The sequence below is a fragment of the Amphiura filiformis genome, chromosome 9, assembly GCF_039555335.1.
Source record: "Amphiura filiformis chromosome 9, Afil_fr2py, whole genome shotgun sequence".
NCBI lineage: Eukaryota > Metazoa > Echinodermata > Ophiuroidea > Amphilepidida > Amphiuridae > Amphiura > Amphiura filiformis.
This window is the reverse complement of record NC_092636.1, coordinates 9,845,749-9,857,776: the sequence shown is the minus strand read 5'-3', so window position 1 is coordinate 9,857,776 and position 12,028 is coordinate 9,845,749. Positions and strand designations below refer to the sequence as shown.

The 12,028-nt window shown below is 36.8% G+C and overlaps 1 protein-coding gene across 1 annotated transcript in view; it reads right to left on the bottom strand.

Moving 5' to 3' along the window:
- LOC140160606 (kinase D-interacting substrate of 220 kDa B-like) overlaps positions 1-12,028 on the bottom strand; it is a 193,419-nt gene that overhangs the window by 32,317 nt on the left and 149,074 nt on the right. The window contains 5 exon segments of the mRNA XM_072183850.1: positions 1,134-1,804; positions 2,988-3,139; positions 6,242-6,410; positions 7,297-7,479; positions 9,331-9,492. Coding sequence (XP_072039951.1) covers positions 1,134-1,804; positions 2,988-3,139; positions 6,242-6,410; positions 7,297-7,479; positions 9,331-9,492 — 1,337 coding nt within the window.

Below are 12,028 nucleotides of genomic sequence, written 5' to 3'. Positions count from 1 at the left end.
TTGGGTTTCATCGAGAGTGTGACGTCAGCACTTTGTCGGAGCTCCTTCGTGCATATACAGATATACGTATACTGGACGCCATTTTCTCGAAGAAACCAAATAGACTATGGAGAATTTTGGCTAGTTTAGTTCAATAAGCAATATGCTAAGATAAAGATACTGTAAAAATTTTTACAGTACTGCAATATTTTTTTTTGTGCATCACCAGTTTTTAACTGTTTCACATCTTTTTAACTTTGTGATCCTATGCTTTCTTGACTATACACTTAACACATATATATTTGTCCGTTGATATTTTCAGGGTAGCTGTTTGGGATGTGAAAAGCAAGAAAAGTAAAATAATGCACCACAAAAATTCCCACCTTCACAGGAATAGTTTGCAAATATCTCCTGATTTTCTATTCATCTCTAATATTGACTACTTTGAGCACACAAATGCTAACTGCATTAGCTGCCATGTGCACAAAAGTGTGAACTGTTAAGGTCAAACAATCGCAGTTAACCCTTTTGTGCACCAGGCAGCTAATGCAGTTACATAATGTCGTTGGGCAGGAAAAACCTCCGATGTGTTTGTGGCCATTGAACATATTTAAAACAAAACTGCCAAGCAGCTACATATGTGTTTTTGCTTTAAAGGGGCATTTCGTGATCCACAGCCTCATCCCTCCACTTTTCTCAAAAAAAGTTGAGATTTTTATATCACTGGAAACCTCTGGCTACATAATAGTTATGTACAAAATATTTCTTGCAGATTAATTCGTTTAGCAAAGATATCGTGAAATTTGAATTTCGTTCTGGTGCACCAGAACGAAATTACAACGCATTGTCTATGGAGCAGTGTAATACACATAATCATGCATAACTCATGAACGCAAAATCGAAATCAACTGAAATTTTGGGAATAGGTTTTTTTCGTGGATATCTAATGAAAAATGACATAAATACAGGATGCTAGGATCACGAAATACTCCTTTAAATATGTTCAGGGGCCAATGACACATTTCCTACCCAATGACGGTAAATATATATAAAAAAATGTGACACTTTCTCCTCATAAGACTTCATCAATGATTACAAATGAATGATTAACAAATCAACACAAAATGGGAATATTGACAGAGTTTAATACCAACCTTAGAGCCGGACGGAGTTATATGGTTCGTGGATGCAGTCTCTTTTTCGTCCTTCAGCTTGATGCCCACCTCTAGGTAAAACGGCAAGTGTACTATATTCCTTAGATAGTCATGACCACGAATATTAGATTCCTTAAAGACAGTGTGCAGATTCTGATCCACCGCCTTGGCAATTATATACGGATCTATGGCAAGAATGGTGATATACGGACTGTCCTGAGACGAAAACAGCGTCTTTATGGAATCGAGAATATGGAGAACCAGCTCCTGTTCACACGAATCCAAACCGTCCACGAGTATCACCAGTCTGGTCGACGTGCCTTGGAAAGCGTCCACGCACCGCACCAACCCGGCAAAGGTGTCCGCCTCGCTCTTCAGCACCCGCAGGAAGTTTTCAGTTCTGAGCTGGCCGTCGTGATTGGCGGCACGGGTGATGCGGGTGTGCGGCGACCACACAAGATGGAAGAGTAAGCGTACAATATTGATGATATTTAGCAAGAATGATAATCCTACAATGCCCAGCATTACCAGCATGGCTATATTCTTATTGTCGTATTCACTGTGGTCATCTATGTTCAATTTGAGTAATATTCCAGTTAAGAAACATGCAAGCACCACTGTGGTTATGAGAAATCTTGGAATGCAGCAGACTCGTTTACACCTCGGCTTACCTACGGAGAGAAGGTCAAAGTTGGAAGTGAGTAAAACTTTGTAAAAAATACTGAAAACCTAATGTGGTTTGGTTTTGGTAGGGGTGTACCACTGAGAATTTGAAAGTGGACTCATCAATATACCAATTTGTCAAGAAATTGGACTCATCGATATACCAAAAGTCAAAATTTTAAAAATTAGATTTCAAAAATTTTGGAAATATATTTGAAAAAGTTAAAAAAATGGCTCATTAATTATACCAAAAGGCCAAAAATGCTACATGTTTGCGGCATGTTCCCATATGGTCATTTGTACTAAGTACCCCCTGAGATGTGACGATCACTCATTCCAATATATGATCTGAAGTTTGAAACTAAATCATTTCTTTCAAGAAGCTATTACAAGCGAAGTTGTTTTCAGTTATTTTCAGTCGAAGGTGAAAGATAACATTTCTGGTCAATCTACAGATCAATATTTTGCTTATGAATCTCCTTTTTTTTTATGTCAAGGCTATAATTAAGGCATTAGTGCTGACGGGGTGGTGCCAAGGTAGCAGTTTACCTCCCACTTGTAGCTCTGTGTATCCTGCTTAGCCAAATATGCTCAGGAGGGATAGTCCATACTGGCAGAAAAGGGGAGAAATGATCTCTGATATAATAATTTTAAAACTTTTGTTAAGAATAGCTAACGAGGACAAAAAATATTTTTGTTTGATTAGTATTACAAGGAATCACAGGGACTGACACCCAGCAACATAGAACAATTCATTAAAATTAAAATACACAATACACTCTCGCTGCATGCATGAATGGACTTACAAGACATCCAGTTTCAATAAAGATTGTTTGAAATATTCGCTGCACCAAACATTACCAGAATGGAATTTGTTATCCAATGAGCTTAAGCTGGCACCTGATGTCAAGATATTTAGGACAGCATTGGATACTTTGGCCATGGACAAATGTGGTACACTGCGCCCACTTCAAAATTTAATTGCTGCTACCCACACGACCATGACCTGTACGTTGATAGTCCAACAGGGCGCTGCGTACACAGTACTCCAGAAGCAGAAGTACTGTACACAGAACAAATTCATGAGTTAAGAGTAGAATACAGAGCTCAATATCCACCCGATTGTTTGTTGGAGGAGCGCTGGGTCCATTCACAACCAGTTCACAAAGACGATGCTTTTCCTGCACTTACCCACTATAGGTTTTGTGCGTACAACTCTATACAGTCTGGAAGCCAGTGTTCCGACTTCCTTCTCTACTTCACTTGTTAATGAGCATAGGGTTTTGGCTAGTGGTGTTTCCCCTGCTATGCTAGTCAGCCTTAAGTGTTCTGCAAACATAAATCTGTCAAGAAAAATACAGAGATATCATGAATGACTGTTTTTATCATCCATAATAATGCATTAATGAATTGAGTGTAGTTTTCCCTCAATGAAATGAACGGAAGTTGTTGTCTTTGTAGTTTTCCTTAATGAATAGAACAGAAGTTTTTGTCTTCCTTTGCTGAACTAGTTGGTCACAAGTGATCAACAAACATACCAAGCTACATGTTTATAGAATTTGTGTGTAGCGTTACTCTTAGAATTAACACAGACAATGATTTACTATGGACCACAGTCCACAGTGGCCTCATCCCAATGGCATAGTTCAATAACCCCAATTTAACAACCATAGTGCAAAATTTAACCTCAAATTGCAGAGTATGAGTTTTTGTACCCAAATTTTCAAAGGTCATTTAATGAAGGTACAAATGTACCAGAGTTAAAGAACTGTGCCCTGATAGATGAGTATGTTGTGGATTCTAGTGATTGCAAAAAATAGCAGACGGTATGTGTTCAAAACTTTTCAAAAAGTAAAGTTGTAGGAAAACAAAAACAACAACGATACAGTTGCACAATTTGTGACTCCATCAAGTAAAAGAGCAATTTTTCTTGCCATTTTGGACCCTATATTGCAAGTGTCTTTGCTATCACTCAATTTCTATTCTACACTACCCCTGTGGAAGATTTGGAATATATCTTCCACAGGGGGAGCATGAATTTCAAATGGCATGAACATATTAGACAGCTCCATTTTGAATTTCTTACACCTTCTGAGAAAGAGTCAACATGCATCTTCCACAGAGGGAGGGTGAGTTTCAAATGTTGTCTAATGTGTTCATTCCATTTAATATTCATACTCTGTGGAAGGTATTCCCAAAATCTTCCACAGGGGTAATGTGGATTTTAAACGGAATATCTGATAGAGTCCTCTTAATGAGATGGACAACATATCATAGTTAAGAAAACTTGATTTCATCAATGAACCTGTTGAATGTATTTGCCGATCACTGATGATGTTTTCCATATGATATCAATTTTCATCATTATGATTAAGTATGAGATTAAATAAACAAATCTGTATGATGAAATGATTTGGCTGTGAAAAATGATGAATTACGCACGCACAAAATACAGCTGCAATTCAAAATCTTTCACACTACATCCACATGTGCCAGATTTCAATTACATTGCCTCTAGTTTAGATGTAATACAAAAATGTAATGTCCACGCAATAGTGACTGGACATCTCACTGACCACTGACCACTTCAGCGACATCCAACCTGTCATAATGTGTTCCTCCGAGCCAATCCCAATAGGGTTTATTTATCTTAATGTTTATCCAAATATTACTTTACCTTTCAGGGGGAAATGAAAAACGGATTTCATTTCCATGTTGGCATAGCCATGTGTCAGCAGAGATGGGGACGACCTGACCGACCCCATCAGGGCTTGTCCACTCAAACACAATGTAACATAATCATGCTCAAGTACTCTTAAAAACCGCTCTATTTGTAACATAATACCGCTGTAATAATGAGCTCTCCCGAGTGACAACTCGCCATGGGATAGTTTAAATAGAAGCGGCGTTATCAATCAATTTTCTTTTCGATATGTTAGTATCAATATACAGTTTTATTACGACTGCGTGTAGACTCTTACACACTTGATTCATTGGATGGCTTTGAAGTATAAATCTTTTGTGAGCAGGCTATGGGCTAATCCAGTTCAAATCCACACACCCTATGGAAGACAAGAGCTTATAACCTTCCCCACAGGGAGTGTGAATTTCAAATGGGGCTACCTGAATGGGCAACTCCATTTGCAATCTACACCCCCAGTGTGGAAGATCAAGGTCATGTCTTCCATAGAGTGTGTATGGATTTCAACTGGAACGGCCGTATGTAGTCAGATTAGAGGCCCCTAGTATATTTAATGAATAGAGCAACTCCTGTGACAGCTTGTGCCAGGCTTGAAAGACATTTGAGCCGACGAGGAAAACATTTCTCTCTAGGTCTTCTGGGGAATACCGAGATAAGATTACGGACCATGATCTTGAATCACAAAATCACATAGCAATTAGCAAAACAGATCAGTGTTAAAAACGGGATGAATGCTTCAATTCATTCCAGTTATGTTATTCACTTTTTGAGAAACAAAATTGTATTTCATTTTTGTGGTAAATTAAATTTATTTGACTATTACTATGTTTACAAAATACTGAATTGCAGCTAATTTGGATTTATGGTCTGTATTATGTATTACTTTCAACAATAAAGTTTTAAAAAAATGATATTGAATTCATCTGTTGGTATTGTAAGCCAACCCTGATCATATATTGAGTATGAAAATTAAAAACTGTAAAAATGAAAATGTTTGCAATAAATTTATTTTCACACTCTTCCCGTTCTAAGCAGTTACCACAAAAATAATACCACATGAATTTGTTCCTTTTTTGTATCGGTAAATATAAGGAAGCATACAATCATGACCCTAAAATAACCAAAAAGTTCAAACTTGTCAAAGAGCGAATAAATTAATGGCACAATAACTACTTTTACAATATCTTTGAGGGAACGGCAAATTATGAGGCATAAGAACTGAAGCAAGTTGCAATTGGGGGTGAGGGAATGAGTGCAAGAGCCTAGAAAGTGGTATATCCAAATAGCACATAAAAGTATCTCCACTTGTGAGTGCCACAACCTATCTTAACTCTCTTCACGCGGGTGTCGACTGCAGACGACATGTTTCAAAAAAATTTCAAAATTCAAAAATTTCAGAAATGTAAATTTTCATGCCCATATTTGGAATCAGCATGAAAAATGCATTAAAATGAGTACAAACAAGCCTAGTATTGATTCAGTAGTTCTTAAGATAGTTCTTGATATTTTGAGAAAATATTTCAAAACTTGAACTTTTTACATTGAAGCGCATGGCTAGCACGCAGAGCATTAACCTAACTTTCTCCTTTTTATTTGTAACATCAAGATGTATTGCTCTTGGCCATAATTCATAATTACATGCTAATCCTAACCCTAATCATGCCCCTGAAACTCTTGAGGTAGCATGCGCTAATCGGTCTTGTCGATATTTCAATCTACAGATAAACTTCAGTTTTCTACTCACTTAATTGGTAATACTTTGGTAGCACGTCTAGGTCCAGCAGGCTGGTGTGTTGGAGGGTTGCGAAATGCTATGGATAGTAGAAGCCTCAGGTAGTTGAGCTGCCTTGCTAACCACGTACTTAATGATGGCATACCCCGCCACTTCTTTTTATTACCAAAGTACACAAGACCTGTTACATAAAAAAACCCATCAGAATGCATTATTTAAGAAGTTTGAACTAAGGAGTAATGTGAGGTAAATTTTCAAAATTGTGGGATAGGCTTTTACGATGGTTTTTTTAAAACAATTAGTAAGTTTTTAGCGGGTTTACCATCGGGCAAGTCTGACAGCGAACACTTATCCCCACTGGCAAACCCGCTAAAAACATACTAATAACTATTTTCAGTTTATGTGGGGTGGGGCAAGTCTGACTCTGATATTGCCAATTCTTTATTTCATAAATTTCAAGTCCGACAAGTCCAACGACAAACACTTATCCAACGAGTACCCGCTAAAAACTTACTAAATAATTAAAAATATAATTGGCTGCTGAGACACAATGAGAGAGTTATCATAGGGACTTAAGTTGAGATTGCCTGAGTACCGACTGTGAACTCGGGTAGTGCAATGGTAAGACTCTGGACCAGTAATCCAGTGATTGGGGTTCAATCCCCACTGAGTCCTGATTTTTTCTCTCTCAATATTTTCAAACATCATTTAAAAACTAACTAATAACAATTTTCAGTTTATTAGGATGGGGCAAGTCTGAATCTGATACCGAAAAACCTCGTCTACAAGCATTTATAGTGTTTTTGATGAAAGCTTAATTAATACGAAACAAGCATAAATATACCAATACAATAGATTGGTCTTACAATAATACTTGTTTGTATATGCTTGGATCTGTAATTTATTTGCTCAAACTCCATAATGGCGCCTGGAATAATTTAGCTTTCATCAGGAGCACTCTATATGCTTGTAGACAAGTTTTTACGGTATGACCAATTCTTAACTTCATTAATTTCAATGTAATTATTGACAAACACCATCAAAATGTAGGCTTAAATATGACTTACATTGAGCTAGAAGAAGCAAAAGAAATACTGCTAAAGCGAGACCAGCTGCTACGATAGGTTTTGATCCTTGAGCCCAGGATATTGTACAGACCATTGCACTAACTAGAAGACATAGAATTACAGACAGACAGGAAAACTGAAATGTGGGCCGTGTGTCTTGAGTAGTAAACTGCTTCATTTCCTCTGGAAAAAAAAGAGATAAAAGTACAGTTAGGTCAAGTTCATATATACACTGGAATCCAAGCCACCCTATGACTAAAGCCATGATTTTTCTGTGATACAGAAAAACGGACAAATTCACGGAATTCGGGGTTTGTTCACTGAAATTTGAAAATGCCACAAAGTAGTGAAAATCTGTGTAAAATGTCTAACTTTTGTGTTGATTTGCAAAAAAAAACCAAAGAAAAGTGATAATTTAGCAGTAATCAACCATTAAACAATCCATTCTAGCATTTATTCTAGCCCTACGATGCAAGATTCTGTCCGATACAGCTATCGGAAGTACACACAAGACAATTGATGATGCTTAATTTTAATGGGGATGTTGAGGGAGACTACAGTAAAAAGGTACATATAATTATATAAGACAAATTACACTTTTAAAAACATGCTTGTATGGGAATGTATGCACTTTTCAGTGCTTTATAATGTAAAACGGAAAATCACGGAATCATCCAATTTGTTACACGGAATTTAAATTTTGTAACACGGAAAAATCATGGCTTTACCTATGACACTTGTCTAGTGGGAAAGTTCAACACTTGCCAACATGTAAATCGAGGTATTAGGCTATTCCAGTTGATATTCACACCCCCCCTGTGGAAGATTTTGGAAATAACTTCCACAGGGGGAGTACATTTTTCAAATGTAATTTGGTCAGGGTTAAACATTTTGAAAGCCATACTCCCCCTGTATTATATGGCTTTACTTATCTTCCACAACTGAGGTGAGTATTTCAAATGGAGTTACCCAACTGTCTATTCTATTTGAAACTCATACTCCCACTGTGGAAGACTTTAGCTAAATCTTCCACAGGAGTTTAAATGGAATAGCCCAAAAAAGAGAACAGGATCATGTGATACTACAATGTCCTATCTCAAGTTGAGAGTAATGCCATACTGGATGTTACAGTGACAATACATTTACTCATTTGCGTCACCAGCGTATGGATAAACCGCACTTCTACGCATGTGTATACACCTTTCTGGATTAAGTTCATGCGTGTAATTCTGCCACTGCGACATCCAACAAGGCATTACTCTCAACTTGAGATAGACACACTATAGCTACTTGATTCAATCAGCCAGTTGGAAACCCACTTTTGCATTAAACTTGTGAAACTTTCAGTAAGTTCGTAAGATCAGTTTTGATCAAGAATGTGAATATTAAGTTATTCTACCAAATGCCTCATTATTATGCTAACGTAGCACATAATAGATTTGTTGTTCCGATTGGTTAAAGGGGTGAAATTCACTAACATTTATGACACACCGTAAGTTATAATTGGTTTGATTTCACAAAAGGATTATGATTGCTAATATATATAAATAAATGAGACCAACAAGAGAAAATCATCATGTAGCTTTATGATCCTTCATGATCCTGTAGCTTTATACAGCACTTTGAATCCTTCAAGATCTAGCTGGAAAAAGGCGCTATATAAATCCGAAATTTATTTTATTTTTATATTTTTATGATGAGTTACTAATATTATGATGAGTTTAAAGATTTTGTGAAATCTACACCTAGTCATGAAATCAAAACTTAGTTCCACCACTCCACCCACTCTAGTTGGTTTCTTGATTTCACGGAAATCTTGGATCAACTCACTATAGACCACAATGGCCTCATCCCAATGGCATAGTTCAATAACCTCAATTAAACACTGGTAGTGCAAAATTTGACCTCAAGTTGCAGAGTATGAGTTTTTGTACCCAAGTTTTCAAAGTTCATTCAATGAATGTACAAATGTATTGAGATTAAAGAACTGTGCCCTGATAGATGAGCATATTGTGGATTCTAGTGACTACTTACCTTGAAGTTTCTTGAGGATGAAAGACTTTCCACTTCCCCATCTTGCATAGATGCCTACAGTAACAGGTGGAACTAGGGTGGGCTCACTCAGTATGTCTGCTAGAGAGCTACTACACAGATCGCTAACTTCACCATCTACCTCATCACCTGGTGTAAAACTTCCTGTAGTGGTACAAATGAAGATGTACAAGAGATTTTTTTAGTAAGGCATGATGATGAGACGTGCATATGGAGTATCTTTCAGTACACTTTATGATGCATTGGTGGGCTATTCTAGTTGAAATTCACGACCCCTATGGAAGAACGTAATTTTCCACACAGGGAGTGTGAATTTCATTGGGTTTACCTGAATGGGTGATTCCATACACCTGTGTGCAAGATTAAGGTTGGTCTGAACCCTGGAATTATGGAAACTTTCGGGCCTCATAACTTCTAAATTGATGGTCTAAAGTATATAAAAGTATACATATTTAGAATGGCAAAGACTTGATAAGTTCATCTGTGAGGTCAAATTTGGGCCAAAATGCCATTTTTGGCCCCAAATCCCAAAAAGAACGGTTTTTGGCCCAATTCTTTTTCGTGCATCATAACAAAAAAATTCTTGGGCCAATTATTTTTTTTATTAATTTTTAAAAACAAGAACAAAATATCTAGAACCCGTTTTTTCATTTTTTTGAATTTCGACCAACTTTGAGAAATTTGCACCAAAAATGGTCAAAAAATGCTGATTTTTCAAAAAAATCATAAAAAAGCCCGATTTTGGCCCAAATTTCAAATATTTTTTAAATATATTTCAGACCAGCAATTTAGAAGTTATGAGGCCCGAAAGTTTCCATAATTCCATGGTTCAGACCAACCTTAAGGTCATGTCTTTCAACTGAACAGCCTGGTTATTTAATCTTTCGTAAGTCCAAACCTATCGAAACTCGTAACATATAGGCCTAAACCCTAGGGAAGCATTAACATGGGGGTTGGGACTTCTGATGTGTCATAATTCTCGAGAAATCCACCCTAGTGTGAATAAAACTACTACTGCCTGAGGATGGTAACAAAATATTTGCTAGGTAAATGATAAATGTCCTTCATTAGTTTCTGTTGAAAGTTTCAAAACTACATTTGTTTATTGAAAAACCAGAACGTATGAGCCTTCACTGCCAACATAATTACAATTACCATCAAAAGAAAACAAAGAAGACAGACCCAATGGGCTAGCCTGGAAGAGTCAGAGGCATCAAGATAATGTCACCAAGAGGTGTGACTCCTCCAAACCATTGTATGGCATTTACACAGGCCTACTATTGCATAAAATAGATATTTAAAAACAATATAAGATGGAAATTTACTCGAGTGAATTCTTCCAGTCAGACATGTGAATTGACCCCTTCAAAAAACCAAACCCACCCTGTAACATCCCCAGCTGCCCACCCACACAACCAACAAAAGACATGAAGACAGATAACTTAGGTCACCTAGCAGAAACCCAAACAACAATAATATAACAATTGAAAGGAAAAAAATTTAGATTTTAAGAGTCATTCTGTTCATACTGTTATTAACAAAATAATTTTTCAGATGTTTTTTACTGATTTGTGAATATCTTGCATACATATTATGACAAGAATGTATTTATGTATCATAAGTAATATGTTAGAGAAGAGATGTATTTGTCTGTGCATATTTCTATGCCTGGTGCACCTCTGGGGGAAAACAAGCTAGCCTAATGAATGCTCAAGGGTTTATCCATGCACATCTCGTTGGCAAGTGACGCACATGTCGGGAGGAGAGAGGGTCAGAGTTACAGACTACCATACGCAACAACTTATTTTCACACATGTTTATTTTTGTCATCATATCAATATTTTTACCCCTTAAGTTCGCAAGTTTGACCCTAAACTGTATATTAAAGATACTTCTAAATAATATTTGTGGACTATCAGCACTGATGCTTCAATTATGTAGGAAAAAAAGTGAAATAAAAAATTACAAGGAGATTTCTTACAAGAAAGCATACCGGCAATAACTTTATTGATTTCTTTGCATCCTTGGCATTAGTCTTGCTATATAGGTGCTATATATATACAATTCCTCCCTCCCTCCTTTAAGTTTCTCTCTCACTGTCAATGACCCTTAGCAGAAGGACTCATTTGAGTAGCTAGCCTTAATTAGCCCAAATGCTGCTGCTTAAAGTTATCCAATCATGCTGAATTGCTGATGACCAAAAAAAAAGTACATTGCTTCATTTTGCTGTTTATGCAATGTGGAATACTGACAATTATATATAAGCCCCTACATGTAAGTTATTATCTTATTTCGTAATTTAAAATTATGCAAGACTTTGCACATAATATAGTTGTACAAGAAAACAAACAGTTAACATTATATTTACAAAATGCTATCATTTTTGATCAGATAAAAAAGTTATCAGGAAACTTAACATGTCAGGGGCATTACATGGATTTGATTATGAGACACACACACAGTGAGAGATAAACAAACAAGTGAAAAGACAAGGTATCAGGTGCAAGAGCAAGAAAGGGGAGCGGGAGAAGGTGCAGGAGGGGGTAGTAAGAGGAAGGGGAGAGGAAGAGAGACCATTGAGGGGGAGAGAGCATATGTAAGTGAAGGAACGTGAAACATTCTGATCTAAGATTGGGTTATAGAAGTCAATCATATGAATGTGATCACAGATGATGAATAT